This window comes from Saccopteryx bilineata, chromosome 3 (genome assembly GCF_036850765.1).
Source record: "Saccopteryx bilineata isolate mSacBil1 chromosome 3, mSacBil1_pri_phased_curated, whole genome shotgun sequence".
Taxonomy (NCBI): domain Eukaryota; kingdom Metazoa; phylum Chordata; class Mammalia; order Chiroptera; family Emballonuridae; genus Saccopteryx; species Saccopteryx bilineata.
Window position 1 is genome coordinate 152,946,042 of NC_089492.1, and position 21,758 is coordinate 152,967,799.

Sequence of the window (21,758 nt, forward strand, 5' to 3'; positions counted from 1 at the left end):
TGCTTGGGGCCAACCAGAGACCAAGTGAATCTGAATCTGGGAGTGGGGCCCATGGAGAGCCCCACGCGTAGGACACAGCTGGGAAGCTGAAGGGGTCAGAGCTGCTGAGAATGTAAAATCTGTGTCATGGAGAGTCCGCACATTTTACTTGCGATTCTTTTCACTGTCACCTCCTGGCAAGGAAGCCACTTAAAGTGCAGGTCACGAGCTTAAGTTATTTATGGTTTATTTTGTTTGAAAAAGTAGGAGACTTCCACCAAAAATAATTAAGGTTTATGTGTGTTTTGAGTTACATCCTTTGGATCCTCAGTCGTAACTCAAAAATGAGGTGTCATTCTGCTTTGATGTGGCGAGTTTTATGCTGAATCTTTTCAGAAAAGTATAGAAGCTTAGAGAGTTTAGTAAAGGGGAGCAAAAAGTTGGAGAGAAAAGGGAAAACCTACAGAGAAGGAGGAAAAGCTTTGGGATTCCATTTTATTTTTAAATTTTTATTGAATTTATTGGATGCCTTGCAGTGGTGGGATTCAAATAATTTAACAACCGGTTCTCTCCCCTAATGACTGTTTTAAGTGTTAAAAAACGATATGCCAAAAGATAGTTTATTTCATGCATTTAATATTTAAATAAAAACAATAAAAGAGGTACTCAAAACTAGATTATGAGTTTTAAAATATTAATGAAAGAATATTAAATAATACCTGACAAAATAAAATAAAGCTGTTATTTAAGATATTTCCATGTTGCTTCTTGCTTGGCGTCCTTGTCATTTTTTTCACCTATGGACAGAATGAACATTACTACTGGTGCTTAGAATCCACTGTTGCACAGATGAACATTAAAAAAGAGTAAGGAATGTAAATTTGTGATTTCCACATTGGGTGGCTGCCCAGGCGCCCACCTTACAGAGAACCCTGATTACAAATGCCATTTTAACAACCAGTTCACTGAACTCAACAATTTAGGTATTGGTTCTGCCCAACTGGTATGAACCGGCTGAATCCCACCACTGATGCTTTGGGATTTGAGACCTGAGAAAAGATTTGTGGTAGTCTTCAGTGCTGCTCACCAGGTGTCTCTCGCCCTTTAAGTGAGTGGTAATTCCTCATGCCCTTTGATATTCTGTATGGCTGTGTGATTGCTGTGGTCAGTGGATGGGAGCCCAAAGGCCTGCTGGCCCACTCCAGGTGGGAACTTTAGAGCCAGCATACATGTGGCCCCATACCTCCTTTCCCACTCAGGGATCATGGAGAGGGCCCCTGGTGAGAGTGGTGTCCGCCCCACAGTGTGCACGGAACTCAGAGTGAGAACCATTTGTTGTTGGTCCCACAACACAGCACAGCCCTCCTGACCATTGGAGAATCTTCTGATTGCCTCTAAGTACCTGGCTAGACTCACAAAGGTGGATGTCTGTTGGCTGAATTCTGAATGGACGCAGTGAGCTTGCATGCAGGGGTCTTACCAGTATGGGGGATTGAGCACCTATTCTGTATGTTCTGAGTGGATGAAATAGGTTACTTTTCAAAAATTCATTAAGTCAATAGTTTAGAATTCAGGATACATTGTCCTATTTAAAATGTTATTAGGGAAGCTTAGGTTTCTGTGAAACCTGTTGCACTAAGTGTTGAACTAGCTAAGCATTGCAATGCTAGTAGTAGAAGACATTATGGGAACAGGCAGTGACCAGACAGAAGCAGAGTGCGACTTTTTTTTGTTGGTGCTCAAAGATGACAAGATTGCGTGGGTGGAGAATGGACAGACGTTGGTCTCAGAACCCTTCAAGTGCGTTCAGCAGCTTTGGGCCGATGACACTGATGCTTTTGTCTGGTTGTTGCACCACAGATAGAACACTCCTTGTCCTCACTGCATGCCCAGCACTGCTCCTGTGCACAGCTTCAGTTGGGTTGCATTTTAACCTAGACTTAGAAAATAGAAAAAAGATTTTAGTGGGTTTCATAAACGTGTGTGGCAGAGAGAGTTTGGTCAGTCACAGAACTTGAAGCTGTGGGGATGGAGGGCGGTGGCGAGGTATCATCCTGTGCAGAGATGCCAGGCTGCAGGTACTGCCTCTGGGCAGTGCTGGCTGGGGGTGGGCCGGGAGGAGGGGGGTGCCTCACAGTACCTGGGGCAGGTGGTAGTGCAGTAGAGTGCATGTTGACATCAGTGACCAGAGGAGAGTAGGTTTGATTGCTTCTGAAAAAGCAAACCTGAACAAAAGCATGCCTTTGTTCATGCTGTTATGCTGATTTTTATGCTTTTATTTGCTTTCTACTTTTTCCTAGTTACGTATTAGTCTTTGCAAAGTTTTGAAAGTAAATATTTGATTGTAGAGATCTGAAAATTATCTTCAAATTTTACCTCAAATTTTCCCCAGAAATCAGTTTGCTATAAATTATTATTCTGGACTAGCATTTTATAAGGTTTATCCAGTCTTATCATAGTTCCCATGAATTTTTAAATTAACATGTCAGTGCTAACTTGGCTTTTTTTTTTTTTTTGTATTTTTCCAAAGTGAAAAGCAGGGGGGGAGGCAGACAGACTCCCACATGCACCCGACCAGGATCCGCCCGGCATGCCCACCAGGGGGTGATGCTCTGCCCATCTGGGGTGTTGCTTGGCTGCAGCCAGAGCCATTCTAGTGCCTGAGGTGGTGGCCATGGAGCCATCCTCAGTGCCCAGGCCAACTCTGCTCCCATCGAGCCTTGGCTGTGGGAGGGGGAGAGAAAATAGAAAAGAGAAGGGGAAGGGTAGAGAAGCAGATGGGCGCTAATCCTGTGTGCCATGGCCAGGAATCAAACCCAGGATTTCCACATGCCAGGCTGATGCTCTACCGCTGAGCCAAACGGCCAAGGCCTAACTTGGCTTTTATTTTATTTTATTATTTTATTTTATTTTATTTGTGACAGAGAGAGAGAGAGACAAAGAGAGGGACACACAGGGACCGATAGAGAAAGAGATGAGAAGCATCAGTTCTCCAATGCTGCATTTTAGTTGTTCATTGACTGCTTCTCTTATGTGCCTTGACCGGGGGCTACAGCAGAGCAAGTAACCCCTTGCTCAAGCCAGCAACCTTGGGTTCAAGCTAGCGACCTTAGGCTCAAGCCAGCGACCTTGGTCTAAAGCCAGCGACCTTTGGGCTCAAGCCAGTGACCATGGGGTCATGTCTATGACCTCATGCTCAAGCCAGCAACCCCATGCTCAAGCTGGTAAGCCCTTGCTCAAGCCAGATGAGCCCATGCCCAAGCTGGTGTTCTCAGCGTTTGGAACCTGGGTCCTTTGCATCCCAGTCCGACGCTATCCACTGTGCCACTGCCTGGTCAGGCTAACTTGGCTTTTTTAAAATTAAACTTTTTATTTGGGGATCATGATAGAGTCACATGCAGTTGTAACAAATAACAGAGTGAGTTTTGTGTTCCTTGACTCAGTTTCCCCCAGTGGCGACATGTTGCAAAACCATGCTGCAGAATCCTGAGCGGGATTTTGGTGTTAATAGGGTCAAGACACGGAACTCCTTCCTCATTGCAGGATTCCTCCTGGTGCCCTTTATAGCCACAGGCCCCTGCCCCACCCTATCTCCCCCCACTCCAGTAACCACTAATCTCTCCTTATCATCATTTTGTCGTTTCAAGAGTATTATTACAATAGGACGGGATATAGGGGCCAGGTGAAGGGATTAAGAAGTACAAATTGGCAGTTATAAAGTTGTCACAAGCATGTAAATAATACTCTAATTACTATTATGGTGCCAGATGGGTACTAGACTTATCAGAGGGAATCACTTCATGAGTTATATAAATGTCTAAACACTATGCTGCACACCTGAAGCTAATATAATGTTGAATGTCAGCTGTAATTGAACAACATTTTTAAAAATAAAATGAGAAAAAAAGTTTTATCTAACCTGTGACCTTTTGGGATTGCCTTTCATTACTCAGCATAAAAAGCAACCCTGGGGAGTCACCCAGCTATGTGTATCAGTGGCTTGTTGCTTTTTGTTGCTGTGTTCCTATTTGTATTCTAAGGTGGGTGCACTGTGTGTTTAACCAGTCACCTGTCGAACGACGGCTGGATGGTCCCAGTTTGGGGCTCTTACAATTGAAGTTGCTCCGGACCTTTGTGCGGGGTTTTGCATGATCATAAATTCTCGTTCTCTGGGATAAGTGCCTGGAGTGCAGTTTCTGGGTCATATAGTAGTTGTGTGCTTAATTTTTAAGGAATGACCGAACTGTTTTCTAGAGTTCTTACACCATTTGCCATCCCCACCAGCAGCATGTGAGAGATTCAGTTGCTCTGCAGCCTCACTAGCATTCTGTCTATCCACTATTTAGTACTTTAGCCATTTTGATAGATGTGTAGTACTCTCTCACTGTGGGTTTTTTTTAAAGGTTTAAAATTGTTTTTTCTATTCAAGTTATAGTTGACATACAATATTAATAATATATTAGTTTCAGATGTACAACCACATGATCGGACATTTATATGACCAAAGAAGTGATTGCCCCAATAAATCTAGTACCCCTCTGACACCATACAGAGTTACTACAATATTAGTGACTATATTCCCTGGGCTGTACTTGACAGCCTTGTGACTATTCTGTAACTTCAGGGTGGGGCAAAAGTAGGTTTACAGTTGTGAGTGCATGAAACACAGTTTATTAGTGCATTATTATTAGTTATTGTATTATTTTCTATATGAACAACTGTCAACCTCCTTTTGCCTGACCCTGAACCAAGACACTGGTTTTAATTTGCATTTGCTCATGACGTTGAACATCCTTTCATGTGTCTGTTTCCACTTGAATATCCTCTTTGGGGAAACGTCTGGCCACTTCTTACCCACTTTATGATTGGATGCTTTTCTTTTCCTGCTGGTTTTGAGAATTCTTTCTGTAGTCTGGGTACTACTGCTTTGTCAAATATGTGGTTTGCAGAGGCTCTCCCCTGGGGTGTAACTTGCCTTTCCATGATCTGTGCAGAGCAAAAGTTTTTATTTTGAGGAGGTTTATTTTATTAATTTTTCCAAAGATTTTCTCCTATATATTTTTTAAAAGTTTTACAGTTTTACGTGTCCATGGATGGTCAGTTGCTTGAGTAACACTTGTCGAAAAGACTTTCCTCCTCCAACTTGCTTTGCACCTGCCAGATACTAATTGGGCATGTTTGTGTAGGTCTGCTCTGGGGGCCTTTTTCTGTCACACTGGCCCATGTGTCTGCTTCTCCATGAGAAGGCATTTGAACCTCTCTGTCTCCTAGCCTACAGCACCAAGGAAGAGGTCCTGTTCCTGACAGCCATGCCGGACACAGGGAGGCTGCGAGGAGAGAAGCCGTTTCTTGAGGAGCTGAAGGTGGGCATAGCAGGGTGCAGGACCCCATCCTCTGGCCTGGTCAGCAGAGGAGCAAGCTGCCCCTCCCGTCCTGCCATGGTGTCTCCCTCTCACTGCCCCCCTCCAGGGCCAGGAGGCCCCCTGCCATTGTGGGGGCACTGGCCCCCTTCTCCCCGGCTCATCACCTGTTTCTGCTTCCTGTCTCGTCAGCTCTGTCCTCACTGCTTTTGTCACTTCTGTACGCTTCTGCTCTTCCTTTTAGCTTCTCTCTGGGGGAGGCACGGTGACATCTGTTGTGTTCCTCCTAGTTCCATCATGGGTGCTCTGAGTGTCAGTGGTGCCAAACTCCTGACCAGCTGACTGTGAGCCCTGCTGGGGCAGTGGAGGATGTTGGGCAAGGTTGGGAGAAAACCGGGGTGTGGAGAAAGGTCTCTTACCTGGAATCATGGAACTTAAGAGTTAGAAGGAGTCCTGGACAGGAGAGTGGGTAATCTAACCTGGATGTGGTGGATGAGAGAGCCAAGTTTAGGAAAAAGGCTGATCACCCAGAATCCAGTGGGAGTTGGCAGCAGAGCCCAAGGTTACTGACTGATTCCTGGCACTCACCTTCCTGACACTGATCCAAGGCTTTCTCCTAGGGTGTCTTTACACATAAATTCCTGGCTATGGCTTAGACGCAGTGAGGGGTGCCCTTTTGAGATCCCCTCTCACTTGCTGACCCCGATTCTGGGTCTGGAAGGGTTAGGCTGCAGTTATGCTAGGAAGAATGAAATGGGTAGAGCAAGCTCTAAAGATGTGTATCAGCCCAGAATTAAACCATATAGAAGGGACAGTTCCTGTCCATGACTTACAGTGTAAGGACAACAAATAGGAAGTCACAAAGTCTAGAAAGCATGCACCTGGTCAGAGTCATGAGCTGTTGGAGTTACCTTTTCACAGTACACTGATATAACACAAATCAGCTCTTCACAAGATATAACACAAGAAAACGTCTTCCTGGCGGTCACTCGGGATGGAGGAACCCTCTCCCTGTACAGACTGCTGGCCTGCAGGAGTCACTGTGGTTGAATAGACTGCATCTAGTCATTCCTTACAGGTTACTGGGCTTGAGTATGCCATGGACAGCAAGTAGAGGGCCTGGACTTTCAACTCTGTGTTCTCTGTGCCCTTCTCTCTCCTACCCCATGCCATTGATTCTCATAAACGTCAGATGAGAGGAGAAGGAAGACGGAAACAGTGGTCAGACGTCGTTCTCTGAGACCAAGAATTGTCAGATGATGTGAAGCTCAGCGTGTTTTTCTCAGAGAAAGGTGATTTATGTAGGCGATCAGGTTGCATAGATTGCCTTTCAAAGTTATTTTGTGTAGAATGTAGTGTGATGTGTGAATGGAAAATAGTAAAAAATAACATCAGACATTAAAATTGGTTTCGTATAATCGCAAGGGAAAAAACAAGGTGATATCAGTCAGTAAACACAACTGAATGAGAATGGTTTTTTTTTCCTTTATATATAATTGTTTACGCTTGAAAAAAACCAAATCTGTTCAGAAGTGACGATTTTTCTAAAGTTTCTCAGTAGAACTTGTTTGGAGCTGCTACCCTGTGGCGCATAGCTCTTTAGTGTCATCTGTGATCAGTGATAGAGCTGAGGTTTAAAAAAATTGGAACAGTCTGAGAAGAGAGAGACTCTATGGACAGGTGAGCCCAAGTGGGAATCAGTGAGGGACAGAACAAGGAGGCAGGTGCCTGGTGCTGGTCCCTGCAGCTGTGCGAGGCCAGGGCAGCGGGCTGTGCTCCTTGGGAGCAGGAGGGTGGGGGAGGTCTACAGGAGCTCTCTCATTCCCACAGTGTCCTCACCTCAAGCAGTAGCCATTAGGGATCCGCAAGCCCTTTCCCCCACCAGGGAAACCAGGAAGTTTGGTCAGACACAGGAGAGAGGAGTGTCCTGGAAAAGGTTATGTGTGTTAGGGACTTTGATTGTGTAGATCCTGAAGGAAGAGTAGGGAGCCAGGTGGGGTGGAACTTGTATTGTCCCAAAATTTCCAGTGTCCTTGTTCTTTTTTTTTTTTCCAAATTCTTTTTAATTTATTTATTCATTTTAGAGAGGAGGGGAGAGACAGAGAGAGAAAGAGAGAGAGAGAGAGAGACAGGGGGGAGGAGCTGGAAGCATCAACTCCCATATGTGCCTTGACCAGGCAAGCCCAGGGCTTTGAACCTGCGACCTCAGCACTTCCAGGTCGACGCTTTATCCCACTGCGCCACCACAGGTCAGGCCTTGTTCTTGAAGGCTGATGTCCTCCCAATCTGTAATTGACCCAGTTCCTTGGGGGAGGACAGGTTGTTACAGCTGCCCTGTAAATGGATTGCCTGGCATGTCAACATTTTAACAGATACAACAAGGGCATTTGGCCCATTTAATAGTTAATTTAGCGGGACCATATGCTTTGAAATCTTGGGGAGAAGTTCTTTGTAACTTCAAGTGAATGATTAGATGTTGCAGCAAAAACATTTCAAAATGCTGAGAAAGCTGAGAAACTGGGCCATAACTAGAAGTGGCCAAAGGCGTGAGATTGGAGAAACTGCCGACCTACTCACATTGCCTGTCCCTCACCTTCTGCCCTCAACATGTGTGTGCACACACACATGCTGTGCCACATGTGGTCTTACTCCACTGAGGCTTCCGGTATCTCCACAGAACACTGCGACCTATCCCAGCACAGAGCAAAGAGTAAATATTTGTCAAACAGATGGTTCTGTTGCCTAACAGTAGAATTTTGAATTGAGCATTAACGAAAGGCCTTTGTGTTACAGAGTCTGAGTCTAAAGCAGTGCCAAGGGGTATGTGCCACACTGTGGAACTTGAACTTTTCTTTCTTTCTTTATTTTTTTTTTTTACCTGTTTTGGCCTTTTAAAGTCAGCCTTCCTTTGAGAAGGAAAATTAGATAAGCCCATCTCGTGTGCATTCTCCTTGCCAACTATATGATTCATCTCCGTGATGTACTGGGCAGTGGGAAGGCTCTAGGGATGGCCTCAGGAAGGGGCTGGGAAGAGTGCTTGTCACTCTGTAGAGAAGGGAGGGAGGGAAGAAGGGAAGGGCCTGTGGGTGGTGAGAAAGGGACAGGCCCAGCCTGCAGCGTGGTCCAGAGAGGGCCCAGGTAGAGAGTGGTGGAAGGTCGAGCTGAAGAGGAAAATGCTTCCCTGTCTTTGCAGAGCCTCCTTTGGATGCAGAAAAGACCCAAATGTGGTAGAATTAATCTACAGAGGACTTTGAAGAGTTTTCCTGACCTTCCCAGAAATCTTTATAGGTGCTCACACTCCCTAGCCAATATTTTAAAATCAGGTTTTTTATTAAAAAGTAATACATACATGTGTATTTTAAAGACATACCCAAAATTGAAAGGCAGAACTTCAGCTTTTGTGTATTTCCTTTTTAAAGACCATTTATTTAGGTGTATATATACATACATACAGTCTGTGATTCCACTTTCCCTAGATAAGCACAGTGATGTCCCTCTGGAATGCAGGTCCAGGAGAAGGACAGGCTTGTGCTTGGCGGCCACAGTGCACCAGCACTCAGCCCCTGGGGGCAAATGCTGGAGCTCTTCCTCATTTAGCGTGGCCTTTTCCCCCTGTCTCAAATAAGTCCCGCCCAGATGTCCTCAGGAAGGGACATTTCCTGAGCCAAGGAGATAGTCAGAAAGGGCTCACTGTATTCCAGGCAAAATCAGTGAAGAGACTCATACTGACATATCCTGGCAAAGTGTTGAAGTGCTAGAATCATAAGGGGGAAAATGCTACAAGCCACCCGGCTATTAAAAACGGGTTGCCTACAAAACAGGACAGTTGGGAGTGGGAGCAGACTTCTCTGCTGTATTTGATGCAGAGCACAGTAAAGCCACAGTTCAAGAATTTTGTGGGGAGAGCTGTGACTCAAGTACATTCATTCACGGTACATTCATTCACACTATTCTGTGTGAAGGCAACAAGGGACCTGTCCTAGCTGCACGTGGGCTACAAGTTACACCTCCTGTACACTGTGTTTTTGAGGGGAAAACTATTCAAAGACTTACATCAGATAACGTGGTGATGGTCAAAACCAACACCTTAAAAACAGTGGCATCACAGAATAAAAGAAGTGCAGCCCTCCCTGTGTAGTTTGGACTCCAAGCTCAGACACCCTGCCAGAGGATGTGCCCATGGGGTCTTCCAGCACACCCACCCTGCTTGGTTTTAGGGCTATGTTCCTGGGGGGGCAGGGCTTCTGGCACGAGAGCCCTCACCCCTCAGTCTATGGACTTTGTCAGCTGGTGTGATAATTCCCTAGAAAACAAAGGAGCGCTGGCATGCTCCAGCATCTACTCACAGTGGCTGAACTTCTGTGAGACTGAAAGGATGGCCAAGCAAGCCCTGCCTCCTCCCCAGCCAGCATTGCAGAGAAGCTTCCTGTGTGCTTGCACTGAGGAAATGGGCCAGTCTCTGCATTTTCAACACGTGCTGATTGACATTAACCCTTTGAGTAGTAAGAGCATTCATGTATGTCCTCGTGCCTCCTGACCATCCAGAGTACGGTCGATTTATTTTAAAAATTTATAAGGCAACATTAAAAAAAGGCAAGTGTATGTTCTTCTTGTTTCCATAAATTGGTTATCAAACAAACATGATTTTAAGTTAATAAAACTAACTGTAACTAATTTCATTTTTTGAAAACAAACTCACAGGGGGTCAGTGAACATGAAAAACTCACTACTCAAAGAGTTAATAAACCAGATACACTGACGAACACCAGCACATCTTCAAAACTGTGACCATGTACATAAACAGCTGGTTCTTAGGTATGGCCCACATGTGCACACTCAGGCTCACACAGAGGGAAGTGTTAGGGAGAATAAAGGGGCAGACACCTTCACTGGGACCCTCAGCAAAAGTATCCTGCAGTTTCTGGAAACGATGGGTCATAATTCCATCAGCAAAGTGGCTGCAGACAGCTTCTTGGTTTGTCCACACTGAGAATGAAGGAACAAGAGGGTTTGCTGTCTCTTTGATTGAACGTGGAGCCTGAATTCAGGCCCCTGAGGGGAATTGTGTCTGCTGAGCCCTGCTTGAGCCTGCGTACACCCAGCCTGAGACTGAGGCCCAGAATAGGGCCTCCTGACAGCACCTGTCTCCTGCTAATGGAGCCCTCTATTACTTACAGCCAACTGGGAGAGTGCTTTCAGACAGCCAGCTTGTTCAGCCCCTGGTCTATCTGGAGCGCCTGGAGCTCATCCGGAACGTCTGCAGGGATGAGGCCCTCAAGAACCTCTCTCACACTGTGGTGTCCAAGTTCGTCCTGGACCGAATATTTGTCTGTGACAAGCACAAGATCCTTTTCTGCCAGACTCCCAAAGTGGGCAACACCCAGTGGAAGAAAGTGCTGATCGTGCTGAATGGTGCGTCTCTGCCTGCGTGTTTCCCACTGCGCGGTTCGGGGTTTGCCCTGGTAGGCAGAGAAGGGGCTTAGAGGAGCCACAGGTAGGGGCATGTGCTAAGTAAGAGAGGCTGCTGACCAGTCAGAGTTCTTTGTTGCATTTTCCTACCAGTGTTGTAATTTGAAAGTTGGGATTAATTTAGATGCTGTTGTCAAAGGGCCACCTCAAAGGCCTCCATCTTTTGGCTTTCCACAGCAGGGTCCCCATCTCAGGCAGCCCACCCACCCAGGAGGTCTGTTCTTTTCTCTTCAGATTCAGAGCACTGACTCATACCAGTCACTGGTGCTGTCCTCGTGAGCTAAGGCCCCTGCTCGCTGCACCACCAGGACCAGGAAGCTGCCCCAACAGTTGTCCTTCCTGCAATGAGAAGGGCCCATACCCTAATGCCTGGGAGGTAGCCCTGGGGCCTCTTCATCCACAGACAAAGTATTCTGTGCCACTTGGGTGGAATGAAACAGTCCCCATTTTACACAAAGCGTCTATATTCAGAGGATTTAACTGATGTGCTTCAGGAAATCTGATGTTTTCTTGGAAACAAATTAGGTCATTAAAAAGTAACCTCAGCCCTGGCCTGTCAGTTCAGTGGTAGAGCTCTGACCCAGTGTGTGGTTGTCCCAGGTCCTATTCCTGGTCAGGGCACACAGGAGAAAAGACTATCTCTACCCTTCCCCCTCCCCCTTCTCTCTCTCTCTTCCTCTTCTGCAGCCATGGCTTGATTGGTTTGAGTGCATTGGCCCCAGGCATTGAGGATGGCTCTGTGGAGCCTCTACCTCAGGTACTAAAAATAGCTCGGTTACAAGCATGGCCCCAGATAGGGTGTCCCAGTAATAGGAAATTGGCGGTCCTCTTGACCGCCTTCCACACCTCCCTAGATGCACCTGCAGGGGGACAGGCACCTGAGCAGGTCCATGTGCAGATCCAGAGTCGGTTCATGTTAGTCTCCCTCATTTTGGAGCCTCCACAGCAGTTAGTGTAGCGTTCAGGACTGGTGCTTCAACATTTGGGGGAAGAATTAATGAAATAGACAAGGCTGTGGCCACTGCTTAGGTGGCCTAACAGATTCTTCCCTGCCAGACCCCAAGTTTAACACAACAGGATTAACCCCAAAATGGATGTGAAGGTTTGCAAACGTTTGTCTAAATGCTCAGATAATGACACTTTATTTCCATTTGTGTAAGTTGAGAAAAGAATAAAGAACTTGCTTACCCCACCAACCCAAGGATGTACCCCCACCCCACATGCTGCACTCCTCAGCCTGCCTCCAAGCACTATGGCTCTTGATGCTCTTGTTTTCTTCTGAGTCAGTCCTTGTCCTCCTCAACCCATGCTTCAAATATATCATATTGTTCCAGCACCAAACACTTCTGCCACTTGCCCCTCTGGGATGCTGTGAGGTTACCCAGGAACCAGGAATGTGGTCCTGGGGGCACCTCGCCTGTTGGGAGGAATGGGCATGTGGCAGTCCTGTGGGTATCCAGCAGTGTGTTCCCACTGCCGGCCTCCCCCCCCCCCAGTTTCATAGCAGAGTAAGTGCTGGTGGCTGTAGGCACTCTGTTTGTGTGCAGTGATCTGTTTGTCATGGCAGAGTGAACCCAAGTCCAACGCATTGCCGGGAGTAGGTGTTGTTCTTCTCTCCACCCTTGTTCCCTCTGTGGCCCTCCTCCTCCCGTTTGTCTGTTTCCATTAGGTGGTTTATAGATTACCAAAAGCTTTTCTTGACTCTCACCTTATCATGTGTAATTCATCTTAGTTGGAATTCAAGTTAAGAGATGGGATCTTCTTATTTATTTATTTACTTATTTATATTTAGTGAGAGGAGGGGAGGCAGAGACAAACTCCCGCATGTGCCCCAACTGGGATCCACCTGGGAAGTCCACTAGGAGGTGACACTCTGCCCATCTGGGGCCATTGCTCTGTTGCAACTGGAGCCATTTTATAGCACCTGAGGTGGAGACCATGGAGCCATTCTCAGCGCCCGGGGCCAACTCACTCCAATAGAGCCATGGCTGCAGAAGGGGGAGAAAAGAGAGAGAAGCGAGAGGGAGGAAGGATGGAGAAGCAGATGGGCACTTCCCCTGTGTACCCAGCAATCGAACCCAGGACATCCACACTCCAGGCCAACACTCTAGCACTGGGCCAACTGGCCAAGGCCAAGACGGGATCTTTTAAGGCAGCCCTGCGGTGGCCAATGCTTCTCCCTTGTTTACTTCCCAGGAGCCTTTCCTACCATTGAAGAGATCCCCGAGAATGTGGTTCACGACCATGAAAAGAACGGCCTCCCACGTCTCTCCTCCTTCAGCGATGCAGAAATTCAGAAGCGGTAGGAACAGCTTCTTGTGGGGAGGGGAATTGTGGTAAAACCCCACACTTGGTTCTGCACTTGCCCTGTGTCCCAGACTGCGCCAAAGTCTCGTGGGGAGGTTGGTTTGTGTATGCCCCATGTTCAGTGTAGTTAAATTCAGAAATCTTGATGAGAATTTCATAACGAGTCTCCACCTTTGCCTTCATGCAATCCATTAAAATAAAGGTGATGTTGTCTTTCTAATAGAAACGAGTGATCATCCTTGTTTTGCTTTAGTTGTGTCAAGTTTTATGGACTCCTTACTGAATATGACCATTACTTCATAAGAAAGGGATTTAGTTACAGGGTGCCTGCTTTCTTGGTAACCACCCCAGGGGTGGTGGTGTGGACTAGATCGCGCGCAGACGGTGGGAGACAGATCTCAGCAATCATAGCAAGGATGGACGCTAGTGTTTACAAAATTACTTAGCTAGTGAACTGAAAAGCTCTCTTTGTTATCTATTTATCTATGAAATGGCCCTATGCAACACACTGACCTTTGCCCTCTGGTACTTCTACACCTTCTCATTGCCTCCAGCCCTGGTCACAGCTCTCTCAATCTGTCAGAGCTTTCTGAATGCAGCTGTGCCCCCCAGCACTGAGATCAGGTAGGGCTGTCCTGGTACCTGCTGAGCACCTGCAGCCTGGGGCTTATGTGAGAGGAAACGAGCTGAGGCTCACGAAGCAATTCCTGGGGGTGTGGAGTAAGCGCACAGAAATGACAGCAGTGTCCTCACTGTTTTGTCCTCGTTGTCACTGCCACGGGCCCTTCAACTGGTACTGTTGTGCTGCCGCCGCCCCTGGCAGGCCTCCCAGACACCTTTGCTGCCCCCTGGAGCCAGGGCCTCCTCCCCGTTTTCTCTTACCAGCACTCCTTCTTACTTTTCCTTCCCCTGGCAACTGTGACTTGAATCTTTAAAGATACAAAGTAACTTTCTCTGGCCTGAGTTCCTAACTTGTTCTGAGTTCCTGCCCTTAGGATTTTTCTGCCCAGAAACAAAACTTTTTAAGGTTCTTAAAGTTTTGAAATACTCAAGTGAAACAACACTTAGGTTAAATAGATGTTCTCACAGTGGCTCCTAAGGGTGAGTACTGTGGCCTTGGACAGTTAAAGTTTCTGAGCCTCCCTGTCCTCACCTATAAAATGGGTTAATGACAAACAGGATTTGCTTTTGGTGGTGTTTGAGTGGATTAAGTAAGAGATGCATGTGATACTCGCTCAGGTCTCACTGGGGCGAGGGTTCCAGAAATGGTGACTGCTGCTTCAACTGTCACTGCACTCACCCTGCCCTCACACGGTTAGCACCAACAGCTTGTGCTTAACCTTTTGTTATCTTTGTTTTTTTTTCCTTTAGCTTGAAAACCTACTTCAAGTTTTTTATTGTAAGAGATCCCTTCGAAAGACTGATTTCTGCTTTTAAGGATAAGTTTGTCCACAATCCCCGCTTTGAACCTTGGTACAGGCATGAGATTGCCCCTGGCATCATCCGAAAGTACCGGAGGAACCGAACAGAGACCCGGGGCATCCAGTTTGAAGATTTTGTGCGCTACTTGGGCGATCCAAACCACAGATGGCTGGACCTTCAGTTTGGGGACCACATCATTCACTGGGTGACGTACGTGGAACTATGTGCACCCTGTGAGATAGCATACAGTGTGATTGGTCACCACGAGACGCTGGAGGATGATGCCCCATACATCTTAAAAGAGGCTGGCATAGATCACCTGGTGTCATACCCCACCATTCCTCCAGGCATCACCGTGTATAATAAAACCAAGGTGGAGCACTACTTTCTGGGCATCAGCAAACGAGACATCCGCCGCCTATATGCCCGTTTCCAAGGGGATTTTAAGCTGTTTGGGTATCAGCAACCAGATTTTTTGCTAAACTAATGTGTAGTACTGTGAATCCAAATATACTGCTCACAAAAATTAGGGGTTATTTTATAGCTTCATACTCATTTTGAAATATCCCCTAATTTTTGTGAGCAGTATATTTTTGTTAGACCAGAGGCTGAACGGGTAGAGATCCAAGCACAGAAATGGCACTTCCTCTGTCACAGTCCTGCAGGCTCCTGCAACCACCCACAGACTTGTGTGGCCTCGGCCGAGGAAGCTGCACCCTGCAGCTGAGGATTAGTGTGAAGATCAGGTGCACTGAGGGCCTCCACCCCATCCCGACCTGTGCCACCAGGTCTTTGCTCTCCTTAGAAGGGGAAAAGGACTGAACATGTGCCGCCTCACAGACCAGGAGGAAAATTGTCCCGACCTAGGAGTCATTTCCCACGGCCATCAAGGAGGTGGGCACACCTGCAGCTCCCCAGACTGGGTGGGTGTGCCTGTCACCAGGAGACTGCAGGAGTGGCACCCAGCACTTTCAGGAGACCTGAGACTCTAGTGGTGTGCAGACATTGCAGGGGCTAAACCAGGAGCGAAGCTGCACCACGTCACACCTCTGACTTTCCCCTTGGTGCTGCTGTAATCACAGAAGTCAGCTGTTCTTTCCACGCAGCCTTGTCCCCATGGGAATCAGGAATGACTCGAGGGTACTTGTTGGCCGTCCATCTTTAGAGTACATGCCTGTGTCCCTCTGCCTGCCAAGTGATTTTCTCATTTGGCCCAAGAGATACAGTTTTGAAAGTGAGGAGAGTGGAGTGTATATTCTTTGCACCCGAGAAAGCACCTGAGAAAGCGACCATCTGGAGCCTTGCAGGGAACACAGCCCAGGACAGGGAGAGCTGGTGGGTTCTGGAGCTCAGGCTTCAGGGGATGTGGGCATGCCTGTCCAGATTATTGTCTCTCTCTTGTCTGTCCTGTCTGGATGAGCATCGGGGCTTCTACTGTGTCGTCCAGGCCCTCTCTGGGCTGCTGGTCCCCAGAGCAGCACTGCGGTCACTACAGTTCACACGGCCACATGGTTCAGTTCCACTGAAGTGCAGCACTCGCTGCCAGCCTTGTTCTTGGGGCATCATCCCGCTCTACACTGGATAATGAGATTCACCAGCAATAAATCCCGGCTGAGGCCGTCTCCAGTCATGCATTTTCCAGGCACAGAGGGGCGAGCCACGGCCGCCAGGCAGGATGCCTTCTGACAGCAAGGGCCCTCGAGATTTGAGGCAGTTTCCCAGCTTTCCTTCGAGGCAGCCTCACCTTCCCTTTTGCAAAGGGGCCACCTGGGTCTGTGAAAGTAAATTAAAATAAAATGTGTCCAAACCTGACAGGTGCTTCACTTCGGGGAGAGTTCTCTGTGGCCAAGCATGGTCCCTGAGGCCCAGCCACAGTGAGGGGCAGTGCGGGACTGCTCAGATGGCTGCTGGTGACAGGACCACAGCAGGGAAGGCTTGCATGTGCCCGACTGTGGCACTGATGTGGGGGCAGTCAGTGTGGCAGCCCTTCACCCCCAACAGGCACACAAAGGCTGTAACATGAGTCATCATTTTTCTATAACATCTTGTTAAAATCATTTACACCTAGTAAGCTGATTGATGACCTCTTTCTTATTTGAAATGTAACAGTGTGAACAATATATTTGAATTTAAGGCCTTAAAGTTAGTCCTAATTTTTAAAAAAATACCTTTTTCTTTTTCTCAGAAATGGTTGGAAAGATGGGTCCCCATGTAGCTTAGCCCCTAGTCTCTGCCATTAAGATATAGGTCATTTTTCTTGGACATTTGGTCTATTGTCCTAACAGGTTTTGCCAAACAAGTAGGGATCACCACCGAACTGGACATTTCACAGTATGTCCAAAACGCTCGTTCCCCATCACCACCCCTTGCACTGTGGCTGTGGACCCTGCTCAGCCACCAGCCGTAGTCACCCCCTGCGGAAGTCACTAACCTCCAGTCTCTGACCCACCTCCTCCCGCCCGGCCTAACGAGCAGGCGCGCCTTCCTCTGCCTCCAAGGCAGTTTTCCCCACACTGCTGCCCATGTTGAGCTTTACAGGCACAACCTGGAGCGAGCCTGGCTGCATCCTTCCTGGAAATGAACACTGCCTGTGCTGGGGACCTCCCTCCCCGGACAGGTGTCTGGGCCGCTGTGGCAGCCTGTGCCCACACCTGCTCCAAGAGCCCTGTGTCCTCAGTCCTAGGTTTTCTCAGCTGACCCCAGACCTGCCAAGGGAGTGGGACTGGAGGTTATTTTGCTTAAATAGAACCCAGAAAACACACTAATCAAGATACTCAGGAAAAGTTTTGTGTGGTGTGCAGATCTGTACCTGTCTGTGTGTGTACACGTGTTTATCTGTATACACACACACATCCATGTAGCTGTGTAATTTAGGTTAATTCTAGCGAGCCTACCACTTCTATTCTTGGCAAACATAAAATGTGTGCTTTATTTTTATGTGACTCACTGGGGTTTCCTTCTTTAAAGGCTTTGCACTCCATACATGGACTGGTCTTGCTTCCCCTGTTACCGTGTACACTATTGACAACCTCCGGCCTCTGTCACCTGTGATAATTGTGTCCTGTGCAGGAGAGCCACTCCATCCCATTGATTCTGCCTTCTCAGTACTCATGGAAGATGGCTTTAAAAAATGTAGGTGGGAATCCACATGTGAATGCAGCCGCTAGCGGAGGCCTAGGTGGGGATGGCCCTTGACCGCCATGAGTAGAGGCAGAGGTTTACAGTGAGGGTACAGAGGAGCTGCAGCCAGGCCCAGCAACAGCAGCTGTGCATGCAGACCATGCACAATGAGTCAGTTTGTTTTCTGTCTTATCATCATCTTTAACCTATTGCTTGTTTTTTTCACCATATGATTCCCGGGAATCAAAACAAATAGCTAGGCAGTCTGTCAAGACAAGTTCTATACTTGAGAACTACTTTGTGAAGAAGATTTCTACCAGGAAATTGTGGAAAGGATTGTTCAGAGAACTTCCATTATAATGTGCATGAGTTTCAAGAAGGAAAAGACCCAAGCTTTTATCCAATCCATGGCCCCATTACTGCCTCACCAGTAACTCTTAACACTAATGAGGGCTTGTTTCTGTTTTGGCAACAAGTTCTGAGCTTTAAGAATGACCAGTGGTCACTTTCTACAGAAACCCACACCATTTCTTGCCGTGCCCAGCATGGGGAAGTGAAGACCTGAGGGAGGGTGACGGATGATGAAGGAAAACACAGAGATGTAGATCAAGTTTGGTCCAGGTGGGACAGTGTGCTCTGATGGAAACACAGTGACTCCAAGCCTGTTTTCAGGCTGGTGATCTCTTGGGGCTTTGAATCTGGGTCCTTTGTTATCCCAGTCCCACACTCTATCCATTGTGTCACTGCTGACCCTGCTTTTGGTGTCAACGCCACGAACAGCCTTCAAGTTGTTGCAGCGACCTTGTCCTGCCAGGTCACTCAAGGCTGAGCAGGCCCTTCCTCAGCTTTCAGCTGCAGGTAGGCTGGATGTGTTCAGATGCAGTGACTCTCTACACCCCCCCCCCATTTTTTTATTTCTTAAATGCAGGTGTTTCTTATCACAAAGCGATATCATGAGGAAATCATTCTCTAGTAAGCACATATTTGGGGGAGATAGGAGGTGGCAAACAGAGTTCAGAAGCCTCTGTGCAGGTAATCACGTCAGGGACCCGGCGTCCCTAAGTCTGCATGAATGATAACTGCTTTAGGCAACACTCCATTCTCAGGCCACTCTTCCACATTACCCCTTTTTTATTTTTTAAATGCAGGAGATAGTGTGCTATGCTTGCTTGGAAGAGCTGTCTTTGGATGACTTGACATCTGACAGAAAATGAGCAAAACAAAATTATACAACATATTAAAGCAATCAAATACCAAGCAGTATGTTTAAGCATATTAAAAGGGTTAAAGCCTTGTAAGTCATTAAGGAGTTGATTTGCTATTTGTGCCGGACTAACAATACCATCATGGCTATCTTGAATATTTTGATTATGTTTATGTAGCTTAGCTACATCTATACTAGTATTATTATTATTCCAAATTCCTTGAAGGTGCATTTTGATTTTCTTCCATTCCCGTTGGGATTGATTATAGGGAACAGAGGTAACACAGATCCACTGAAAGGCTGCATGACATAGGAGTTGTTGGTGTACTTTAATGCTCTGAATTTGATTACCTAAATTCAGAACTGCAGCTTCTAATGCATTCAGCTTTGCCTCCAGCTTTAAATTAATATGTTCTTGGTCATGTAAAGCCAAGGAAGTATTTTGAGCCAATTGATTGACATAGTGTGCATTTTGAATACTTTGGGTAAGAGCAGTAGCTCCTAATATAGTGGAAGCTAGTAAGCCTACGAGGGTTACTATGCTAAATATGATCATGGCAACAACTCCTTTGGACCTGTGGATAAGTAATTGGTGTATCTCTTGTAAAGTTTGAAGCTCTGCATCATGATACCAGGGTCCAGAAATATTTGCTAGAATCATAAGGAAAGATGGTTATTTTAATACTACATGTCCTGTCCTTTATTAATATCTAGTGATACAATTTGTCAGATTACAATGAACACACTGGACTGCATAGTACGGTCCAGTTGTAATGTTTACTAGACCAGCCAAATACAGAGGCTGGACACATGCTCAGAGCCATAACGAAAGGGTGTAGTGACACAGGGGGAAAGGACAGAGCCAAAGGATTTCAGGTAAAATTTACAAAATCTGTTGGGACAGCTGAACATCACAATTCCCTTTGGAGGTGGTTGGAAACAGTTACAAGTATATTGCTTATAAAATCTCCAGGAGTCATATAATTGTGATGAGGATGAGAAACATTGAATCTTTGGGACCAACCAAAAACTTGTTTGGCTGTTCCTGAAATATTAAATAGCATTTTGGCAGAACATATGCACATTAAGTGCGAGAACCCACTTAATTCATGACTGGTGCCATTAAGGCAGTTAAGAAATAGGGGGATGCTGTAAAGCAAGAGTTAAATTCTAATTTGCTGACCTAAAACCCTCACAGTCCTATCAGAAAAAACTATGTTTAAATTCTTCAGGAGCAAAGGAGAATCCTCCTCCCGTTCTTCCCGCTCTTCCTCTGCCTCTTGTTCTAACTCTTGTCTATACTCTGGGGGAGGTTCCTCTTTCTTTTCCTTACCTCTACCTGCAGTGGGAGGAGGAGGCACAGAAGGAGGGGGAGTACAAAGACCCTTATAAGCTCTCACTATTTCTTTTAAATGGTCAACTAAAGTGCCTGATGGCAATCTGGTCTTCTTGGGTAGGATCAAGAGAATCTCTAATTAAATTCCACAAAGAGAAGGCTGTAATTGGAATCTTATCTGGAGCTTTTGCCTTAACGAGCCTTCAATTGCTTACCAACCCTTTCCCAAGTTTTCTCATTAACAGTCCCCTCTGCAGGGAGCCAGGGGCATGTCTCCTGTACAAAATGTAAAAATTCAGAAAGCTGACTCTCACGGACAATACAGCCATGGGCTCTTAACATTGCGTTAAGCATCTGCACATAAAGATTTCTTTCTTGAGAATTAGAATTGCCCATATTTTATACCTGGTGAAAATCCGCTTCTTACCTCAACTTGTATCTGACACGCATCTTGTTCAAGGAGTGTCCACTCGCCTGACATGTGAAGTTCTCCTGTACTCAGGTCCCTATTTGCAGGGACTTGCCGCAACCAGAACAGGGAAGCAAAGACCTGACGGGGCGATGGAGGATGATGGAAAACACAGACATGAAATTTAGGGTGGTGGGACAGTGTGCTCTGATGGAGACACAATGACTCCACGCCTGTTTGCAGGCTGGCGATCTCTTGGAGCTTCAAACCTGAGTCCTTTGTTATCCCAGTCCGATACTTTATCCATTGTGTCACCACTGGCCCTGCTTTTGGTGTCAGTACCATGAACAGCCTTCAAGTTGTTGCAGCGACCTTGCCCTGCTAGGTCACTCAAGGCCGAGCAGGGCCCGAGAGCTGAGGTAGGCCGGATGCGTTCAGATGCAGTGGCTCCCTACAGTCTCCTGCTCACTTGGTCATGGATTGTTGGAATGTGTCCCATATCTTATTTTCATACTCTCTGAATTCTGGAAAGCGTGTGCCTGATTTAAAAACAAACAAAAGTCTGGGAGAGGGGTCCAAGTTAAACAGCCTCAGACCTGGAACAGCCCTGCTCTCATGAACATATCAGATCTATAGCTGCATGTGATTGGTCCCTTCTGAGAAAGATGAAAATTAGATAAACTGCTTTTTCATGACAGAAGAGAAAGGGATACAGTAAGATGAGAGGCAGAGCATCATTGCACCAAAAAAATCCCACCCCTCCGGGGAGACACAGTAGGGAGGGGTCTCATCAGTCTGGCAGTTCTCCAGAAGAGCAAGGGGTCCATGGCTTACATCAGCACCCCAACACTTGGAATCTCCACCATAGATGAGTCTCCAAAACGTTTGGCTTAGAAAACCAATGGGACTGCTGTCAAAGGGGCCTAAAGGGCTGTAGGCAACTGAGATTCCCCTTTGAAAGTTCAGACTTGTTGAGGTCTCACTCACTCTGGGATCCGGCACAGAAGCAGAGTTTGAAAAGCACCTAGAGTAGATATGAAGGAGATTTATTTGCTAACCTTAAAGCACCTGCTGGAGGGGCAGAGGACAGTTGAAATTCTTCCTGGAGACAGAGGTGCTGGTGGATGCCATTTTTTCTTTTTTTGTAAATTC

General features: G+C 46.8%; 1 protein-coding gene and 1 long non-coding RNA gene across 8 annotated transcripts in view; one reads left to right on the plus strand and one right to left on the minus strand.

The window, feature by feature from the left end:
• The window catches only part of CHST10 (carbohydrate sulfotransferase 10), a 32,045-nt gene extending 15,696 nt beyond the window's left edge, over positions 1-16,349 (plus strand). For all 7 annotated transcript variants that reach the window (XM_066267832.1, XM_066267834.1, XM_066267827.1 and 4 more), the window contains 4 exons: positions 5,251-5,342; positions 10,517-10,751; positions 13,005-13,110; positions 14,487-16,349. In XM_066267832.1, the coding sequence (XP_066123929.1) occupies positions 5,251-5,342; positions 10,517-10,751; positions 13,005-13,110; positions 14,487-15,024 (971 nt within the window). In that variant the 3' untranslated portion in view covers positions 15,025-16,349. The remainder of the gene's footprint in view (positions 1-5,250; positions 5,343-10,516; positions 10,752-13,004; positions 13,111-14,486) is intronic.
• LOC136330682 (uncharacterized) overlaps positions 15,764-21,758 on the minus strand; it is a 445,590-nt gene continuing 439,595 nt past the window's right edge. Inside the window, exon 2 of the long non-coding RNA XR_010730357.1 lies at positions 15,764-16,760. This is a non-coding gene — a long non-coding RNA (uncharacterized lncRNA). The remainder of the gene's footprint in view (positions 16,761-21,758) is intronic.